The sequence below is a fragment of the Pelodiscus sinensis genome, chromosome 2 (assembly GCF_049634645.1).
Source record: "Pelodiscus sinensis isolate JC-2024 chromosome 2, ASM4963464v1, whole genome shotgun sequence".
Taxonomy (NCBI): Eukaryota; Metazoa; Chordata; order Testudines; family Trionychidae; genus Pelodiscus; species Pelodiscus sinensis.
The window spans coordinates 40058037-40080081 of record NC_134712.1 but is presented as its reverse complement, the minus strand read 5'-3'; the positions used below and the strand labels follow the sequence as shown (position 1 = coordinate 40080081).

General features: G+C 47.1%; 1 protein-coding gene across 1 annotated transcript in view; it reads left to right on the top strand.

The window, feature by feature from the left end:
- LOC102445849 (neural-cadherin-like) overlaps positions 1–22045 on the top strand; it is a 92138-nt gene that overhangs the window by 12782 nt on the left and 57311 nt on the right. The window contains exons 3-7 of the mRNA XM_075920359.1: positions 10227–10452; positions 14336–14540; positions 15599–15710; positions 20279–20528; positions 21493–21635. Of these exons, the coding sequence (XP_075776474.1) occupies positions 10227–10452; positions 14336–14540; positions 15599–15710; positions 20279–20528; positions 21493–21635 (936 nt within the window). The remainder of the gene's footprint in view (positions 1–10226; positions 10453–14335; positions 14541–15598; positions 15711–20278; positions 20529–21492; positions 21636–22045) is intronic.

Sequence of the window (22045 nt, the reverse complement as noted above, 5' to 3'; positions counted from 1 at the left end):
ATCAAAGCCCTTTGTCGGCAGCCCCGTTATTCCTCGTGGGAGGAGGTTTACCAGGGCTGCCGACAAAGGGCTTTGATGTCGGCAGGGGAGCGTCCAGACTAGCGTGCTGAGTGGACAAACAGCTGATCAGCTGTTTGTCGGCTCAGCGCGGCAGCCATGTAAATTTAAATGAAGCCGTGATCATTTAAATCGCAGCTTCATTTGCCTTTGCCAAAACAACAAATCTACATGGCTCCATCGACGGGGGGAAGTCTGAGCTACCAGTCCCAGCACAAGCTAGAACTGAGTCTGCCCACCTGGCTCCTAATACACTTTAAATTCAGAGCTGTAGCAGGGGTAAGTCCCAGACACTGCACAAGCCAGGACTGAGCTGGGCTGCTGGCTAGCCTGCTAAAAAATGTACTTACGGGGGCGGGGGAGGGGGGAGAAGAGGGGGAAGATAGGGGGAATGCATGTAGTTCATAGCATTAGCTGATAAGGAAAAGTTTATCAGTTAATCAACTACACTATTACATCCCTAGTATAAACTATATCAAATTAATCTGGTTTGAAAACATTTGTGTACATCACTGCATATTTGTTGCAAACTCTGAAGTCCTCTTGCAAAACAGGTTTTCTTCTAATCAAATTAGTTTGTTCTGGTGTGTGCATGCAATTGCTGTGCACCACTACTTGTGTGCTTCCCATAGTGTGTTGCAGGCTGTTACAGACCTGTCCATCTATCTGTGTGCTCTCCCATGCTTTGGGATCAAATTCCTAGGACAACACCTCCCCACCTTTTAAAAACAAAAAAAACCCCACGGTTGGCACAGAGTCCGATTTTGCCCATTTTGTTCCTGGCTTCTGGTGTATCATTCTTGCAATGTAGCTGTGTTAGCCACTCCTGACACCACACATCATGCCTCACACAGCTGCATGTAGCTACACTGTGACCTCTGGACAGGGGTGGTGGGTTGTTGACATTTTGGTGGTGGCCAGAATGCCCAGAGCCTGCTCCTTCTCCGCCACCTGCCTAAGGCTGTGGTGGGGGAGGAGATGCAGGAGGGAGTTCAGGGTAAAGGTGTAGGCTCTGGGAGGTGTAGAGGTTATGGGGGGAGAGGGTGGGAGGATATGGTGCTTTCCTGGGGAACTTCCCTGGCTGCAGCTCTTAGGCTGAGGCGGTGGGTGTGTCTTTGACTACTGCCCCCCACAGCTTGCACTGGCTGGAGGGCCATGCAGAACACACACTCCTGCTGCCAGAAGCCACAGGGATGTGTTGGCAGGCCGTGTGGAGTGAGCAGGCAGGAAGCTGCTCTAGCCCTACTGTGCTGCTGACAGTGTGGGTTGGCGGAGGAGGCTGTTTTAAGTGGCCTTGGGTGACAGGTGGGGCAGGAGAGAGACTCTGCCCTGAACTTCGGTGGAGCATGGCCCCTGGGCTGGAGCTTGGGCACCTTAGACCCATATAACTTGCCACTCCTGAGCCTGGGTCTCATCACCATCTGGGAATAAGTTTTCGTTGAGGAAGCTCTTCTGGCCAGATGCTGCAACAGCACCTACAACACCAAAATGGTCCAGGGCTACAGGGCCTCTGTGTGCAGCTGATCACTTGGCCATCTTGAAGGGGGCCTGAAAGGAGGATTCAGGACAAGATGCTGGTAGAGCTTTGGGCAGAAATTCGAGCCTGGTTCTCCTCTGGGAACGAATTGGAGGCTGTCAGTGCAACCCAGGAGCTCTTGGGAGAATCTGGCAGTAGCCAAGCATAGCACTGCCATACCCTAGAAGAGCAAGGGGGGGAAACGGGAGAGGAAGAGGCAACGCATGGCCGCTATCTGGAGCCAGAATGTTCTCCCTCAAAACAGCTCCTGTTAGGCCAATAGTCCTGGCAGCCTGGTAATTTGGGACCCAGCCATATCCAACATACCTTGGGCAATACAGGTTGAACCTCTCTAATCCACCCTCAGGACCTGACTGGTGTTGAGCCAAAGAATTTGCCAGACCACAGGCAGTCACTATTGTCTAGCTAGCAGCATTACCAACACTTCCACTGCTTATTAGGCTCTTAGAAGACATTTAGGGGTAAATTGGAGCTAAACAGCACAGAATAATTACAATGACCAGTCCTGGCTCTTAAACTTTATGGAACCGTGGGGAACTTGGCCACACCCATAAGTGGACATCCAGCTCACTAAAATCATGCCAGACCACGGATGTTTCTGGACCAGAGTCAAACTCTACTGGGACCAGTAGCAAGTCCTTCCCACCATTACAACTACAGTGGTACTATCAGCCGTCACTCCCCTCTGAAAACAGCCTTGTGATACTGAGAACATTGGATCCTGAAAGACTTTTATTTAATCCAGTAGTGCCCCTGAAAATTTTGAGCCACAGCACTAACTTTAGAGCCCAGGTGGGCAAGAGGAGGCAGAGGCCTGGTTTATACTCCACCTGTAACACTCTAAGGGTACGTCTAGACTACATGCCTCTGTCGCCAGAGGCATGTAGATTAGGCTACCAGACATAGTAAAATGAAGCGGTGATTTAAATAATCGCTGCTTCATTTAAATTTACATGGCTGCCACGCTGAGCTGACAAACAGCTGGAATGAGGTATAAATGGGTGGTCGACAAATACCTTTGATGTTGATGCCCGTGCGTCCAGACTATTGCGCTGAGCCGACAAACAGCTAATCAGCTGTTTGTCGGCTCAGCGTGGCAGCCATGTAAATTTAAATGAAGCAGCGATTATTTAAATCGCCGCTTCATTTTACTATGTCTGGTAGCCTAATCTATATGCCTCTGGCGACAGAGGCATGTAGTCTAGACGTACCCTAAGGCAACCAACCGTCCCTTCGTTGTGCCTGTACTGGTGCACTTTCAGGTTTGTTTGCACTGTTGCCTCACTTTGTTTAAAGTTTGTTGATTAGCTAATGTATTTTCAAATACAAAAACATCATTTTCCCCATTAATTCAATTAACTGTTTTTTGTCTCAGAGGGGTCGTCTTGTTAGTCTGTAGCTTTAAAAATGAGTGGTCCTGTGGCACCTTAGAGACTAACATCTTTACTTTGTATTAAAGAACATTTTTCCTGTGAGATGACGAAAGCAGTGTCACGCATCACTTTGTCCCCTCCGGCCCCCACGGGGGAGGGGGACCTGCCCAGGGTGGGTGGCTGTTCCGGGGCCAGGACGAAGTGGTGCCCTACAGCTCTGAGGCAGCATGGGGCCCACCTCTCTTCTCTCCCCCCCCCCCGCCCCCCGACTTGTTCCCTCCAGAGGTGGCCCACAGTCTGGGCAGCTGCTTCCAGGCATGGTCCCCTTGGTGCCTCAGGGTTTCTTCCTCTCTCCCCTGCTTTGAAAGAAGCTGCTGCTGGCGTGCTACTCTTGCAGGGGGGTGGGGGGACACAGAGTTTAAGGCTGGAACATGGGCAGGTGGTGGCTCAAGTGCTCCTGGTCTATCAGCTGGAGACGGCAGCTCCTCACTGAGTCCTGGAGCATTGGGGCCATGAGTGCAGCGAGGAGCTGCTGCCGCTGCCCCTGCCATCCCCTGGCTCAGTCCCAGCCCTCCCTGGGCACTGGCTGCTGGCTCCATGCACTGCCACCCTGACAAACTTGTGTGTCTGGGGGGGGGGCACAAGTGTGTGAGAGCCCCAAGTCTTGCTGCCCAGGGAAGAATCGTCTTGGGCAGGGGTAACAGCAGCGTGTGAGTGCGCTATCTGGAGCCTTTCCTTGCGCTCCAATAACTAGATTTTCCCTAATGGGAGCAGTGGGAGGCCCAAAGACAAGTAAGTGCCCCCCACCTCCTCATGCCCAGACCTGCACCCCCAGCCCCTCTGAGCTGTGGCACAGTGGCTGGCTGAAGCTCCGGCAGCTGCCAAGTGTGGAGTGCGGCTGCTGTTTTAAAAACAGCTGATGGGGGCACTAGCGGCGGGATCCACGTGGTGGTGGGGCCATGGCAAGATCTGTATGCGGGGGCAGGGAGGAGGCAGGACTGGGGTGCATCCTGGCCCCTTGAGCTGCCACACATCAGTTGGCTGAAACGGTCACCAAGTTGTGTTTTAAAAACAGCTCCTCAGAGGCACGGGCAGTGGTACCCATGCAGCGGGGGGGTAGGGATGGAGAAAGGGCCTGGACTGGTGCAGCTGCATCCCAGCCCTCCCCAGTGACTAAGGGGGAGAGTTGGGGTTGGCTACCCCTGTGACAGGGGGGTGGGCAAGCGCAGCCCCTGGTGTGTGTGTAGCATGAGCTCTCATGGGCAAAACCCACTTCGTCAGGTGAGCTGGAATGGAAAACCATTTTTGGTTTTGTTCTTTCATCATAAAAACTGCTTTGTTAGTCCTTTGCCTATTGCACTTCATGGAAAATCTTTAAATAAAGCTGAAATAAGTTGTTGGGATTTTCAGAAGTATATAAAGAACATTCCACTTCCCCCCACTCATACACCCCACCCACTGCTTGTAATGGAGCTGTCCTGAGAGTTCCCCCTCTCCTGTGGACCACCACCTGTACAAGTCAAACATGAGGTTTACCATAAACAATAGCCCTCCTTGACAATATTTTTGCAGCATTTTCTATGGGGCTCCTTGCCGGCTGCTTGAACCACTAAGTAAGTTTCTGAACCTCAGCCTCCTACCTGTTGTCTCCATTTCTCTAACAAATACTGTGCAGTGCCCCAGGCACTGAATGGTCAGAACAGCTTTTTTTCCTCTGCTGTTCCCAGCCTGTTCTATAAACAGTGCCCTTTGCTCTTTAAACTGCCAAAGGCACAGATGCCTGTGCAGGTTGAACTGCTTGGCCAATAGCTAGTGTTCTTTCCTGCTGTCGAGGTGGCCTGTGTATGGCTCAATTCATCAGGGAATGCCAGGACAAAACAGGTTTTCCACAGTAACCAAAGTAGTTTTAGACTATTAATGTCCATAGTTGTCTGGGGAGGAGCTACTCATTTCTCCATTCATCTACAGAAGTGGGCACTAAAAGATCATAGAATTATGGACCTTTCCAGACCACCCTGCATTTGTCTGCACGTCTCCCACCAAGAAGAAATGCCTCTTCCTTGTTTTGTGAACTCAGTGCTTTAGTGGGTGAGCACCTCTGTTCTACTGAGTGTCCCAATGCTGTTTGGGACCTGGATGGGTGTAGAGAGTTCCCCAGCTTTAGGACCCTGTTATATAGCACTTTGTCCATGACATAACAGACCTGCTTGAGAATGTTGCCAACAGTTGATCTTCCCATGCCAAATTGCTGGACTACACAGCAGTTGTACTGCGGCGGCAGGAGGGTTGAGCTTACAGAGAGCACATGTCGGTATATGGCTGCTTGAAGCTACAAGATCAGTTCTGCACAGATCTCAAAAAAGTTAGCCCTTCCCATCCTGAAATCCTGTGTCCAATGCTAGTTGGCCCCAGTCTGCAGAGTGATCCTCTCCCACCAATATATGCTGGCTTCTTAGGCCTGGAAATGGCACGAAGCACTAGGTAGGCAGTCCAGCTAGGATCTTTGCCCTCTTCCTCCTCATCCATCTGCCACCTCTTCACAGTGTTCTCCTGCTGCCAAGGGAGCTACTGCTGCTATAAAATTTTCTTCTGTTCCCACATCATCTGCTCAGTGGTGCAGCAGGAAAAGTCCAATGCTAAATGCATCCAGCTTTGCTGTGATGCAGCCCAAGTTGTTACCACAATGAGTGGGACATAGCGGAGTCCATGTTGGCAGACAGGAATTCTAAAATAGCACAAGTCTACTTGTAGAGGAATATGTGGCAGAGACACTGGAAACATGGGATTTCAAAAAAAGTAAAATATATCCCATCTGATGTCCCACAATTCCCAGTGAAAAACAAGCCCAGGGCTCATGCTGTTCAGCATGCACAGGGAACGACTGCTCCATTCTCTGTTCACATCATCTGAACACACTGAGGTGGTCTGTTGCCAACTGAGGTGTAGTGTTCTTGGGGGTGGGGTGTCCTGAGCTGGTCACCTATATAGCATTCTGGGCCTGGGAAGGCACCGTGGATTGGTGGAAAAGGATTGTTTTGCAGACTGGGGTTTGTGAGGGGTGGGATCGCCTTGAGACTGTCCCCTAAAGCACTGATTACGTCACTGAGCCCACCTATCCTGCCATTTGGGGCAACTGCCTGCCCTGTCCTACTGGGTCAGAATCTCTGGTCTTTCACAGCAAAAACACAGAGTTGGGGTAACAGCCCCCCTCCATAGACACTGATATCAGCTCAGCTCTGGAGAGCTCAGTTATAGGAACAGCACCTAGGATTATGCGCCCTTCCCAGGACAAAACCCTTCATGAAGCCATCTTACTCATGTATAAAAGTTTCACACATAGAAAGCTCATATAGTTCGCTCCCTATATTAATAAAAGAGATGCACAGCTGTTGTTCATCTGCACCCGGTAACAACTATTTACACTGGATTTTATAATAAAAGTGATTTTATTAAGTATAAAAAGTAGGATTTAAGTGATTGCAAATGACGACAGATAGATCAGAGTTACTATGCTAAAATAAACACACACCAGCTACCCCTGATACACTATGAGAGAGATTGTTACAAATCATAATTTCTCACCCTTGTTCTTATTTCAGGTAAAGTTCTTCTTGCCAGAACTGATCTTTTTCTGACCTAAGTCCATCTGCTTCTCCTCCCTTTCGTTAGAGTTCTTTGCTTCTAAGTTTCTTCATGTGCCCTCTTGTGGTGGGGAGCAGTCCAGAAAGCCAAATTAAGACAATTATTGTTTGCTAACCTTCTCTTAAATAGAATTTCCCCAGGGTGTGCAGTCTTTGTTCCATCCTCCCAATTTCAATAGAAAAATACCAAATTCAAGATGGATTCCAGCACCACGTTCCAAGGTCACTTAACTCTGTAGGATCAGCTAAGACGTCCAGGAAAAACAAAATCATTGTCTTGTGCACTGGGCCATTAAGTTCCGCAAGTACCACTAATGGCTTTCACTAGAAGACCTAGATCGGGGTTGGTAACGTACGGCATGCACGCCATAAGTGGCACACCAGCCAATTTCGAGTGGCACATGCAGTTTGCGGCGGAAACTCAGCTTCCCCTTCTCCGCCATGCAGTGGAGACCCCGCACAGCAGCGAGGCTTGGAGCACCAGCTCCAGCTTCTGGGCACACTGGATGTGGGGAGGTGAAGAAAGCCCTGACCAGACTGGCTCCCCACCGTGTGGCAGAGAAGGGGAAGCTGAGTTTCTACCGCAAACTGTGCATGCCACTCGAAATTGGCTGGTGTCCCCGAGAGCTGCCCTGGCTCCCCGCCCATCTCCACCAGGTGGCTCAGGGACCCCGCACAGAGCCGGGACAGCCCTCCCCCCTGTGGCCCCACCCCTGTATGCGCGGTGCTGCTGCTCCGCCTGCCCCCCCAGCCCCGCCAGCATGCAGGGGTGACTGGTGGAGAAGGAAGAAATGGGGTGCAGGAGTCCACCCCTCGGTGTCCCTGAGAGCCGCCCTGGCTCCCTGCCCGCTTCTACCGGGCAGCGCAGGGACGCACTCAGAGCCACGGGACTGAGGTCCTGCCCCCCCACCGCTGCTGTTCCTCCAGCCCCGGTGGTATGCAGGGAGCCACAAGTGGGGGGGTGGGAACAGGCTGCCCTGCCCCCGGGCCCTGGCTGGTACCATCCCTGAGCAGCCGCACTGCGTAAGATGGGCAGTGGGGATCTGGGGTGTCGAGGTCTGGGGGTGATGCAGTGGGGGGCAAGAAGGAAGCCTGGGGGTGGAGTAGTCTTCTGCCGGTATCCCTGAGAGCCATCCTGGCTCCCCGCCTCCTCCATGGGTGGCACATGGACCCCGCACAGAGCCAGGACCCCCTGTGGGAGAGTGGGATCCAGAGGCAAGTGGAGTGGGGGCTGGAGTGAGGAGGTAATGGGGAGACTGGGGTGTGATGGGGTCAAGCTCAGAGATCGTAGGACCTGGGGGCACATGGTAAAGTGTGCAAGGAGCAGACCCTAGGGACTGCTCACAGCTTGACCTATGTCAGGGAGCGGAGCACAGACAGAGCACAAGCCCTGGACCGATGCAGGGGAAGAGCAGGCCTAACCTGCTCTCAGGGAGGAGGAGGATGCCCAAGTCAGTTTGTTGCTCTGAAATCACCCCTTGCTCTAACAAACTAGACCCCCACCCCAGCTGGGGACAGACCATCAACCCCTTTAGCAGCACATCTGGGAACTGAGGTCAGAGTCAACCAACCGCTGGGGGAACAGCAGTGCAGTGACGCACTGTCCGGAGGATTCCCCTGCTGCAACGGGGCACAAAGCCAGGTAAACGTCCCCCCTCAAGCCCAGATCCCCCCCCCACACCAATCCCCCTCACTCCCCTGCCCCTGCCAAGATCCCACACCCCCAACTTGCTCCTACACCATCCCTTGCTTTTGCTCCCTTCCCCCTGGCCAGATACCCTGCTCCCAGCCTGTTTCTGACCTCATCTCCCACCCAGACCTCACTCCCTCCTGCACCCCACTTCCTGCCCAGATCCTGCACCTCCATCCCTATGCCACTCACTGGCAGCCCTGGCCTGCACACTGAACCCTCATTTTTGTCCCCACCCCAGAGCCTCGGGGAGTCCACAAATTCCAAAGCCCCCCAAAAGTAAATTTGGCGTATGGGAACTCTGAGCCTCAGTCTTCTTCCCTTCCCCTTGCCTCGTGGGGCTGGAGCACCAGAGAAGCGAGGTGTCTCAGTTCGGGGCCACATCAGTGAGCATTGGGGGCTTTGGAGGAGTTTTTTTACTTCTCACTTGTGTGGTCCCCAACTGATTTTTCTGTGGGTCAGTGGCCTCCAACCCCATAAAAAGTTCCCCGCCTCTGCTATAAATAAAACAGTGAAATCTTTTGTGTTGGACATAAATTAATATTTTACTTTATTTAAAATGAAGTTTGATAAACAAACATGAGAAAGTTAAAATGCTGAATCGGTTTAATAATTTAAATTGAACCATTCTCCCTAGCTGTAGCACTAGCAAAATGGCTCAGGCATAATTATGTAATTAACAGGGAGTATCCATTAGCAACAGGTGGTTTGTGGAAAGGTTTGTGTTGAGCCAGGTGGTCCATGGACCAAAAGTTTTGAGAACCACTGCACTAGAGGGTGAGTGCTGCCCAGTCTGTAGCTCCATAGCTGAAAGTGGTAGCAGTGGCTGCTGAGGGAAGAGGAAAATGCATGGGGAATCCCCTGCCCTAAAGCCATGTTGGCCCCCGGGTGCCTGGGTCCCTGGTAGGAAGGTGAGGGCACCAAGGACAGGCCCTCCATGGGACCCCACCCCCAGCAGGGCTGGACACCCCTGGGTCACCCACTTGCCCCCACCTTGCCCATTTCCCTGAACCCCCCCAAGCCACCCTGACCCCAGCCCATGTTGGCAATCCAGCATCATGCCCCCCGGCAAGATTGGAGCCAGTGCTGGCTTCCTGCGGGGGGGGGGGGGGGGGGAAGCCCAGAGGCTCCACGCTGCATCCAGGTTCTGGGGACGTGAGCCTGCTGCTCCTCCCTTCCTCACAGGAAAAGCCAGAGTGGAGCCCTGGGCAGGAGACCAAGCAGGGTACATGGTGGAGAGAGCCCCTCCCTTCTCCCGGGAGAGCGGCGTGGCCCAGGGCGGGAGGGTTAAATCTTGGCACGCCTCTTCGGAAAGGTTGCCAACCCCTGACCTAGATTAATAAGCAGGTTTACACTTCATATTTCACACTTCATGTGCAAGAAAGATACATGCACGCAAACAGAATATACACATTCAGGGGATCACAAGCTCTTGAATGCTAGGTTACTTGTTCCATTTTAGATAGAGTGTATTTGAGTTATGCATATTTACATTCAAAAACATATTTCCATAAAAATATGTGGTCATTGTGTCACAGGGCTGGCTGCAGTGGGGAGAGAATTTCAGGATGGAGAGGGCTCATTAGGGTGAGGTAACGAGCAGACATCTAATGCAGCTCTGTAGTGTATTAAGCCTGAAGGCTGCTGAGCGAGGGTGTGAGACCGCTTGCCCCAGAGCTGGGATTGCGTCCTGCCTCTTTCGTGTTACTGCGCAGTACTGGGGAAACTGGCTCCTAATGTGAAGTCCATTGTCCATATGTTCACTGTCTCTCACAATGCACAGTATGACCAAAGGCTAACATTAAAAAGGGAGAACATACAGTTAAGAGTGAGGGATTGAAAGCTGAAATTTAAATGTACTGAAGGTGCAAATGAATGTTCTTACTCTGATGCCTTTACTAGAATGGTTTTTCTGCATCTGTTCATAGGCGGTGAAGAGCGATTTGAAGTTGATATGGATACAGGTATTATAATGACAACCGGTTTGCCTTTAACTTGGAATAAGGAATACGTGGTCACAGTGCAGGCCACTGATGAATACGGCAACAAAAGTCCTTATGCCTCCATCTCTATCCTGGCTGGCTCCAGACTTCCGCAGTTCACTAACGTGTCCTACAGCGTGTCTGTCCCTGAAAGTACTCTAGCAGGAGAAAAGTAAGTGAAAGAAAGCCAGACTCCAGTGCTTTGAGAGACACTTTGTGAAGCGCCACATAGCGGCCCATTTGCAGCCAGGGTTGTTTGTTCCTAGGGCTACGCTTAAATGGATATTCCTGTATTGAACTTCAAGAGGAAAATGTGGCTCTTCCAAAGGGAGGAGAAGTATAGAGGAGCATTAGGCTGGGAACAGGACAGATGAGATTCAAATGCCAGCTCTGATTCAAATGCCACTCATTTGGCAAGGACAACTCATTTAATCTTCTAAATGCCCTCCATCTTCCATCCCTTGTCAACTGCACACATGCCAAACATCTCCCTTGAGGAGACAGGATCCTTGACTTTCTAAAAATATTTCTTTTTTTTCCTCTTTGGTGCCTCCAAACACTTTCTCTAAACTCAGAGCCGGACCAAGCTACAGGCTGACCGGGTGACAGTCCAGGGTGCCCAATTGTGAGGGGCGCCATGCGGTGCTGCCAGGCCGGGCGCGGGCGGGGCCGCGCATGCGCCGTGCGTCCGGGGCGCCTGAATGGCTTGGGGTGGCCCTGTCCAAACTAAAAGGGTTTCAGTGAAACTTAATGGGTTATCTAGGTTATCCCTGTAGTACTTGCCAAATGGTCCCTGTTTTCCAAATGCTGGTTATTAGAATGAGTGTTGAGTTTTTTTGCCTGCCTGTTTGTCTCCAAGACGGTAAGGATTCATGTTTGCACAGTGCTTTTGTTATGATGCCTATGTGTGTTGTGTTTGTTCAGTGTTTTTTAAGTAACACTTAGTAATGAAAATTATATCTAGCAATGTGGTCAATAAGTTAATGTAGTTGTATTTAATCTCTTAGGGAATTTTACATTGAAAAAAAACAACACTTTAAGTTTTGGGTACCTTGACACCTGAAATTTGTAGGCAGATTGAAGTGGCCTTAGAGGAGATGACAAAATTTAAAAGGCTGGGGGATCTGATTCATGAGCAGCTCTTAAAAACTACACCCACTAGCATAGGCAAGTATGGCACCACTTGGTAAAGGGAGATCTTTAACTTCAAAAATCTCACTGCTGTCTAAATGTATTTTACTTACTGTGACAAGTGACACTTGAGATTTCTCTGACAAACTCGTTAGAGAGAAACTTTTTCTCTCTTTTTTAATGTTCTTGCTTTGCACAACTTTCCCAGTAGAGTCAGTTGGTATCCTGCATCCAGGGGTGAAAAATAACTTAAATTTCTTACAGGTATTGTCCTATTGCAACCCTCCCTCGAGGGGGGCTCAGTGTAAACTGTGGGAGTTATGATACAACAGCACCTGTATAAATATTGAAGTGTGGGATGGAGTGCAGGGCTCAGGGCAGAGGGTTTGGAGGGGGATGCAGGAGTCAGGGGTGGGGGGCTCAGGTCAAGAGACTAGGGTGTGTGTGGAGGGGTACAGGAGCCAAGGAAGGGGCTGAGGACATGGGCATGCAGGAGTCAGGGTTGGGGAAGTCTGAGAGGCTCAGAGCAGAGGTTTGGGATGTGTGAGGGAGTGTAGAAGTCAGGGGAGGGGACTAGGTTGTGTGGGAAGGGGCAGGAATTAGCTGGAGTATGGAAATGTGCGGGGAGGCTCAGGGCAGGGGGCTGTGTGTAGAGGGGCTGTGGCAGTCCCCGTCGATGCCAGGTTACCTTACCTGTCTGGTGAATGGTCTCAGGCCCGCTGGTCCTGTTTGCTGAGCTGCCACAAGAGAATTGTCGGACCACTGTGGGGGGCATTGCCACTGGGAAATCAGTGGCAGTGCAAGAGTCCCCACTGGCCTTCCACTCCCTTCCCCTGGCTTTGTCTCAGGGGCTGCTGGCAGCAGTGTGCACCAGGGACAGCATATGCACTGGCTGGTGCCCAGCGAGAGAGGGGCAGCAGGACAGGTGCAGACACACCAGGAGCCCCATTGGGAGCGTGTCCCCATTTCCTTCAGTGCCTCCCCCCAGCAGACTCCTTTCGCACCTGCCTACCTCATCTGGCTGTGTGTGTGTGGGGTGGGGGAGGGAGGGCTGCCAGCACCAGCCTGCAACAGGAGCCCTGGGAGAACACACTGCAAGCCGTGCCATGTGCGCCTACAGCTGACCACCCCAGCCAGCTCTCAGTGGGGTGCACGGCCTTAATTTCACCTCTGCCATACTGGGTCAGACCAAAGGTCCATCTGGCCAGTATCCTGTCTTCTGACAGTGGCCAATGCCAGATGCACCAGAGGGAGTGAACAGAACACGTAATGATTAAGTGATCCCTCTCCTGTCATCCATTTCCAGCCCCTGACAAACAGGCTGGGGACTCCATTCCTGTCCAGCCTGATAATAGCCATTGATAGACCTATCCTCTCTGAATTTCTCTAGTTCTTTTTGAACCCTGTTATAGTCTTGACCTTTGCATCATCCTCTGGCAAGGGTAACTGTCTTCTATAAAGAAATACTTCCTTGTGTTTTAAACCTGCTGCCTATTAATTTAATTTGGTGACCCCTAGTGCTTCTGTGTGAGAAGGACTAAATACCACTTCCTTATTTACTTTCTCTACATCACTCTTGATTTTATAGACCTCTGTCATATCCCCCCTTAGTTGTCTCTTTTCCAATTTTACCCATAATCCTTTCTCATGCCCTATTCCGAACCTTTTCCAATTCCAGTATATTTTGAGATGAGGCAACTGCATTTGTATGTGGTGTTCAAGATATGGGTGCACCGTGGATTTTTCTCTCTTATTATCTATCCCTTTCTTAATGATTCCCAACATTCTGTTCACTTTTTTTAAACGATCATAGTTTATCATGATGTATGTTGTTACCTGGAGCCTTGGATAGAACCCTTTTATTATTTAAATACATACCTGAAAGTTCTCTTACCCGTTTTTAATAGAGTTCAAGTTGCCAGGTGAAGTATGTGTCAGAGGAGAAGCCTTTTCCCCCCCTAGATTGTGAATAAATCTTCCAAATGTGTATCTTGTGTGAACAGAATCAGCTACATTGCCTCTGCTGCTGTTACGAGTAGCTTTGCCAAGCAGTAGCAGGGTGAGGCTGACAGGACTGGTCAGTTTTATTGCTGCTTTGAGAAGCCTCTGAGCAGCTTCAAACTGTAAAGCTTTGTAGCAGAACAGGCAAGTGCGGGAGTTAGTTGTAGGGAAGGAGAAAACAGGCAGGAGAAGCCGTGAAGTGATGGAGGCCTCTCTGCTACCTCTTCAGAGTCTCTGATCATGAAAGTGCACCATTCCTCTTCTGTCCTGCAGATTGGGAGGCTGTGGGGGGGAGTAGCACTGAAACCCTTCAGAAATACTAGACAAAGGCTCTCTACAATGGAGCCCACCCCAAACAAGGCAGTGACGGTACCTGGTAGAAATCCCAGCCCCTTTCTCCTTCTAGCTGGAGCTGAGTTTCTCACCAAGTCATGGTTCTGGGCCTCATTGGTGGGGCCTTCCCCCTATGTCTTCCATAACTACTTCTGGCTAAGTGGGTGTCTGGTGAATATGTTTTCAATCTCAGCTTCAGAAGAAAGAATAAAAGAAATAATGTAGTTTACTGCATGATAACTAAGGTAGAAAACTTAACCATCTTCAAGGATTTGAATGGTGTGAACACCAAGGAAGGAGTAAACTATAGTAATTGGGAATAATGGGTTGAGATGAAGAAAAGGCAAATTGTTACCCAAGAGCTAATAAGCGTGGAAGTGTCCTCAGGGGAAAGGCAGAGTCCCTGCTGCAAGAGTCATTGTAAATATAGACTAGATCAAATATAAGAAAATATTTGCAGGGACCAGTCCCACACTGTTCTGTAACTGGACTAGGTGGCATAATTTGTCATCTGTCTCTACCTTCTTTGACTTTCTCCGCAAAACAGCCTGAAACAAGCTGGATAAGGATTGTGCTATTCCTCTTCACAGAGTAGCAGTTGTGGAGGCTATTTCCTTCCAGAGCCAGCCTCTTTCCTACACCCTGCTGATGAACCCCGGTGGCTTGTTCAGCCTGAGCCAGGAGAGTCGAGAGCTCAGTTTGACCCATACAGTGGATTATGAGAACGAGCACCATCTCTATCGCTTACTCGTGAAGGCAGTGGAAGCTGAGAGTGGGCTTAGCAGTGTAACTGAGGTACAGTGAATCATTTGGCTTCATATGACTCCAATGAATGACCTCACTATAGTCACTATTTCCTCCATCAAGACTTCATTATTATGTTTAGTGTCGCTTGTTACATACACTGATGATCTAAGCAACAACACAAAATTGCATGTAGATTGGGAGGGAGGATGGCTTTATTCTCAAGGCATGGGACTGAGAGTCACATCTGGGTTCAGTTTCTGGGTCTGCAGAAGTATTTCCTCTGTGACATTGGCCAAGGAACGTTTTATCTTTGCCTTAATTTTAAAAACGTAATCTGTTTAGAAAAACGGGGTTGCAGCTTTTTTGTGGTAATGAATTCAGTAGTGCCTGAGACATTGAGATATTACAGTAAATAGATGCAGTAAGTACCTAGATATTCAGACTGAGAGATGTGTAACTGATGCATTATGAACTAAAATATGCTGAGCAAGCACTGAGCAAAAACTGCAAATGTGTAACAAAATATTCATAATTTATCTATTCTACCCACGACTCAGGACCCAAAGCTTTTTCTGTAGTATTAGCCTCACATTGAAACATAACATTTCATGCATTAAGATGTGAGAATTAATTTTGAGCCAGAATTTTAATTTTTGAGGGTTTTTTAAAATTGTATTAATTTTTTACGAAAATCGGACACTTCTAATTGAGTGATCCTCATTTTGATTTTTTTTAAATGGCAGGAGAAGGAATGCTTTTCCTGAAATGTAATTAAATCTGTAAAGTATAAAGCGTGAAAAATCTTCCAAATTTGAGGATTGCAGATTTCATAGCAAATATTTTGCTGTGCTGCAGTGTACTAGAACTGCTAGCACTCAACAAACATTTTAAAATGGAAAGGAAAATATTTTGTAAAAGTAAATACACCGAGTGATTAAATGTGAGTGAAAGGGGGCAAAAGCGAACACGGCTGACCAGAACCAGCACATCAGTATTCTCTCACATTTTATTTCTGGATAGAAGCAGGTCAGTCCTGGTGGACCTCTCTTCAGCAAACATCTATCATTTTCTGTTTAGTTTTTTCTTCCTCCTTCTGTCCCACGCAGGTCATAGTTCACATTACTGATGACAATGACTGCTTTCCAGAATTCCAGCACTCCATTTACAGCTGTGACAACATTCCTGAAACTATCCCAGTTGGCACATCTCTGTTGCAAGGTGATCATTTCTCTACTACCTCGCATGCCTTCTTGTCATGAGAGTTCATTTAAATTGACTCTGGTCTACATAATCGGATCAGTTCAAATTTTTACCATGCCCATCATCATGATATTGGATTACCTTCCAGAAGTGCATTAAAGGATGTGACTAACATCTGTTGTATGTCTCTTTTCTTTTTTCTCTTTCAAGAGGAGATGTTGTTCGTGGATTTTCGTTCTATGTATAATGTACTGTGTGGCATCTTTTTTTCTTTCTAAGTCAGGTTAAAGAAGTGTGCCTTGCACATGGAATGGAAGGTTTGAGGGTAGTTCTTATATTCTGCAGGAGTTCAAGTTGTAATTGTGGACTGGTCTCCTCAGAAATTTGTCTCCGACGCAGATACCATCTTGGCAGTAGATAGTTGCACGTCCCAGAAAAGCAGAACCATTGATCTTTTCCCAGAGCCTTAGATGATCTTCTGGGTATCTTGCATTGAGACTGTTGAATGCGTTGAAGAGGAGGCTGGCTCTGAGATCTTGAGCCTGAAGCAATATTTGGTGGAGAAGCAGTGTAGTGAGAGGACAAGTTTGTGCACTCATAGTACAGTAGACTTCCGATAATCCGGAACCTATGGGACCTAGGTGGTGCTGGATTATCAGATATGCCGGACTATCAGGAGGTACTATAAGATGGTTATATATATATATATATATATATATATATACACTGTATACATTATATACTGTATATAAAGTGTTCTTAACCCTTTTTATTGTACATACTGTATACAGTATACTGTAGTATTTTAGTTTTTTTAAGCCTTTTTTACTTTTTTGCTCAGTTCAGCTGCTGCCGCTGTTACCTTGTGACTCATTTTTTGTTGAAGCTCACTCACTAGGCTCTTGCCATTTTGATGCCGGACTATCAGGAGTGCCCGACTATTGGATGCCGGACTATTAGAGTTTTACTGTAACTTGCATTGCTGACAGGGCAAGCAGTGGCATTCTCTATTAGTTGCTGTTTCCTGGTCTTGTCTTTGGGATGGGCTAAGAAGGCCCCCATCCAGGGTGGCACACCAAAGAGGGCGCTGTGAGCAGGATTTGGATTCCCGCCTGGCCTGCCGAGAGCAGCTGAGCTTATGAAGGTGGCAGGCAGGCAGCAGCACTGGTGGTGGGGAGCCCCAAACTGCAGGGAGGAAGCTGAACAGCCAGCCGTCTGAGTCAGCTGACACTCTTCCAGTCTGGAGCAGGGGTGTCCTTCCTTCCCCTGCTCCATGTGTGCAGCTGCTGCTGTTCCTGTCCCCTCATTCCTTCCTCCCTGGAACAACCACCCCGATCACTCTCGATAGAGACCATCCTCCTGTCTGCTGTGGCAGTGTGTGGGAGAGAGGGAAGATGTTGGGCTGACCCTTTCACCAACCCCTCTGAGCTGGAGAAATGGGACAGCGGGAATCTGTGTGTGCTGCTGCCTCTTGAGTTGAAGGGGATGCAGTGCAGGGGTTAGGGGCACAGGAAGTGCAGGGGTACCAGTGAAGGGGGCAGGGCCAGGGGCAACCCCGCTTCGCAGGCCCTGCCCCTGCTACAGCCCTTCCCCCAAGTCTTGACCCTCCTGCCCCTGCTCCGCCCCTTTGCCCCCTCCCCGTACTATAAAAAGTATTAGTTCAGGAATGCCAGCAATCTGAGCCTCTTAGACATACTCGAGGAAGGAATAGCCCACATCCTTGAAACTTAGAGGTGAGGCGTATAGGCAGGGAAAGCATGTTGTTATCTATCTTTAACAAAGTGGCAGGATGTAAAATAAAATAGACCATCCGTATCTCTTCCACTTCTGCAGCAGACCCTCCTGGGCAGATGAAACCTTTCCTAGCATGGAGACCTCTTGTAGCTGACAGCAAGGGTTCCATACCATTAGTGACACTGATTTAATTTGGCCATCTCTTTCTTTTATCAATTACAGTTAGTTAGTTAGTTTGTTTGTTTCCCAGTCCGCAAAAAAAGGCCCAAACCTCTTCCAACATGCAGGCATTGGGGTTTATCAGTTCACTTGGCATTCAGAGGTTTTGTAAAATAGATTTTACCATGGTAAAATAGATTTTACCAATACTATTTTACCATAGATTTTTGTAAAATAGATTTTATCCTGTAGTTGAATAAAATACGGTGAAGGAACAAAGTGCATGTACAGTATATATTGCTATGCTTGTGGTTTATTGTGCACATGTGATTTATCACAAGAAGATAAAAGTGCATAGAAATGTCAGCTGTTGACAGAATAGAGCGATAGAAAATATCTATGTACCAAAGTAGCATCACAATTGCAAGGTTTGTATCAGCATAAATTTCATATGGTTATGTTAGCAATAACATCATAGATTAAATCTGTATGAATTATTTAAAGTCTAATACTTTTCACTATTACTTTGATTCACTCTTTTTATTTCACTTTGAAATGAAAGTTGCTTAAAATAGTTGTAAAGACCGGTTTCATTTTCCGGTCTTTCTGGAACGATCATGATGTTTGACTGCATAATGTTGTAAGAAATTGTTTATCTGTTAAGCAGAAAGGTTAGATTTAATGTAATGCAAACACTGATATTTGTAATTTAGTTTAAAAATCTCTTGCAATAATTTTTTTTTAAAAATCTAAATTTTGAAGCTACAGTAGTTTCTTTTCAAGTGAAATAGAGCTTTCTGGACCTAATAACTTATAGAAAGGTAGATATCGAAAAATATTTCTACATGATATTCCTTAGTATTTCACCAGCTTTTATTGTTCACTTAAATATCTTTTATTTTTCCCTTTTATATTTTGAGTTAATAGATCTGTAATTAATGATTGTTCCCTCAATCCTTTATTCTATGTTTTCATTTTGAATAAAGGAACATTTTTCATCTGTTAGCTTAAACATCCCATATGCATGCTGCTGTCTCTGTCACACCGTGTCTGCAGCATCATGTTCTGAAAAAGTGTTTAATTTTGAGATTAAAACCCCTTACATCTACCAATTGGATTAATGAGTTGGTTTAAATTGATGCCAGCCCAGTGTTGTTGTGATGTGAAGCCTCTTCATTTGGTGAGAAAAACAGCATGGCAATTAAGAGAGCGCTAATCTTTTAAGATCACTTTTGATACAATGGTTAAACACCAGCCCTTAGTTAGATTGACTTTCCTGCCTCTAAATAGATAGAGCATTGAATACTCTGAATAAACAATAAGGGTACGTCTAGACTACATGCCTCTGTCTCCAGAGGCATGTAGATTAGGCTACCAGACATAGGAAAATGAAGCAGAGATTTAAATAATCGCCGCTTCATTTAAATTTACATGGCTGCCGTGCTGAGCCGACAAACAGCTGATCAGCTGTTTGTTGGCTCAGCGCAATAGTCTGGACGCACGGGTGTCGACATCAAAGGTATTTGTCAACCTCATCCCAGGAGGTTTACCTGGGTGGTCGACAAAAACCTTTGATGTCGCCACCCGCGCGTCCAGACTATCGCGCTGAGCCGACAAACAGCTGATCAGCTGTTTGTCGGCTCAGCACGGCAGCCATGTAAATTTAAATGAAGCGGCGATTATTTAAATCGCCGCTTCATTTTCCTATGTCAGGTAGCCTAATCTACATGCCTCTGGCGACAGAGGCATGTAGTCTAGACGTACCCTAACTGAAGAAGAACATTTAATCACTCCTTGTACCTTGAAGCAGCAGGCAGTGAAAAAGAATATTAGCTGTCATGTCGCTAATTAAATTTGAAAGACATCCCCAGAGGGAGTTGGAAATGTGTGTCCGCAGTGATGAACACCATCCTGTGAAAAGCCCTAGTCTGAGCAGCTTGATATAGTCCTTGACCTAACAGCAATTGCTTAAATTAAAAAAAAAACAAACAAACAGAAAAAGCGGAGCCCACAAACATAACATAAATGAGTGGAAAAGCCCTTGGCCCTCAAGACTTTCATCTACAGCTCCTTTGTGTTCCCAAGAGGCTGAGGCAGCCTGGAGCTAGCCCCTCCTGCAGAGAGTTGCCCTATTGAAGTCCCAAGCTTTTTTGCCCCCTTGCTTCCTGTTTCTCCCTCTTTTTCTACTTTGGTTTGCCCCCTTGCCTACAGCAGCTGCGGTCTTCTCTCCATAATTGACATTTCTCACAACTGAGCAGGGGGGACAGTTTTGATTTTGCTGTCTGTTATCAGGATAGGTTCTTAACCTCTTTATGCCTATGTTTTTGCATGGGGTTTGTTGTTCCGCAACAGGAGACACTATTTATGGCTGGTATTGTTCTTGATACCTACTGATTATATGTGGTAATTGTCAGCGTTAAACTACTTACACAAACGTTGTGTCATGCTATATTCTGGGACATTCTTCTGTAGCAAACTTGTGTCTCAGGTCAATCCAATTTTTTGCCTTTCAGTCTTTTTCTTGGGCTCTAAACAAAAGCTGGCAACGTAGGTGGTTGGGTGGTGCTATATCAGAAGAGTTTTCATGGTGGCAGTTCACAACTTAGCATGCAACACAGTTTTCTGTGCAAATAAGTGGTGTGACCAAACCTGTGTGTGTGGCCTCACAGTTCTGCTACAATGTTTTCTTGTAGTTCTTGCAACGGACTGTGACTCTGGTGCTAATGCTGAGCTCACCTACTTCCTTCAAAGCTCTGAGTTCTCCATCACTCCTGAAGGGATCATCAGTTCTCGCCAGCAGCTGAACTTTGAGCGAGCAAACCATATGTATGAGTTTGTGGTCATAGCTGTGGACAAGGGCCATCCTCCTCGGACGGGAACTGCATCAGTGCGTGTCAGAATGACTAACGTGAATGATGAAGCACCTGTATTCTCTCAATCTGGGTATGCAGAGTTTAAACACTGAATTGTTTTCTATGTTGCAATTCAGATTAATAATCCTGGATTATACTTTGTTTAAGGGGAATAGCCTGCCAGTTAATAATTTATGTTCTGAGCACCCTTCACTACCAGAGAAGTCAGTTGAATAACTTACATGAGTGTGTGAGGGATTGGATTGCAAGGTTCTAGATCGCAAAAAGTGAATACATGGATTGTGACATAGCACATTGGATCCTTAGATCCATTATTATATACAGAGAGAACATAATTAAGTTGTATTTAATGGAATGGATGAAAGATCTAATTTCTAGGAGAATATTTTTGCATGTGCTGGTGCCTTGGCCTTATGATGACTGACCTACTAAACACCTCAGCCAGAAGGAGATGGTGGGTATTAAATACTTGATCAAAATAAGTGTCAACTGAAAAAGATTGCATTGTAAATAATTTTCATTAAATTCTGTTTAGTTAAAATGAATTTTCCCTCTGTAATAAATGTATGTTTTTGTCATAAATGTAAAAGACAGCCACTTAGAATAAACTACTAAATGGTTTAACATTTTATACATTTAAGATCTAAATTCCCAAGTTATTTATAGGCTCTTATGCCATCCTTTTAATGACAGTACACATTTGGATATTCTGGGATCCATTATTGCATTGAGACTTCACTAACATTACATGAAGTTTATTCTTGTTCTCTCCCCAGGGGGAGAGCTGTGCAATCTTGTTTTTTGTTGTTTTCCAAAAGGCCCTTAGAGGTATGTGTAGAATTGCAGAATCACAATGATATAATGCACATTTCAAGCCCGAACTCAATTCTTTAGATATTTAAAAGGTTTAACTGGTTAGAATGTGAATGCCCAGAGGTAAACTATATTGCATTCACAGTGAGTTTGGACCATTGGCAGCTTATTAATAGCTACCTTAATAGTGAATGTGCATTGATTGTTTGTCTTTGCATCAGTTACAAAACATTCCTCTCGGAAGATGCTGGCCCCAGGACTTTAGTAGCTACTGTACATGCGAAAGATCCTGATGGAGATGGGATATTATACCAAATTTCTGGAGGTAATGAAGAGGGCAACTTTGAACTGGATAGCCAGAAAGGTAGGAAAAGAGGCTTTAAAACATTATCCTACTGTTTAAACTGATGGTAACTCTGCTTTGTGTCCATGTTGAAAATAATTCCTATTGTAATTCAATACACAAAAACAAACTGGTGCCTCATTCATACAGTGAATGGAACCAGTAATGCTTTCCATAAATTACACTAGGATCTCTGTTGGGCTAGGTGTTATACAAAATCATAGGAAGACCTGGGTCTCTCACAAAGGCCAGGCCTACTCTAAAGGGAAGGTCGAATCAAGGTATGTAGCTGGAGTTGACATACCTTGATTTGTGTTTCCCTGCCATCTCCACAGCAGGAGGCGGAAGGAGCAAATACTCCCATCAGCTTCCCTTACTCCTCACAGGAGCAGGAGTGCCAGCTGCTGATGGGGGTGCCCTCTGAGCTCAAT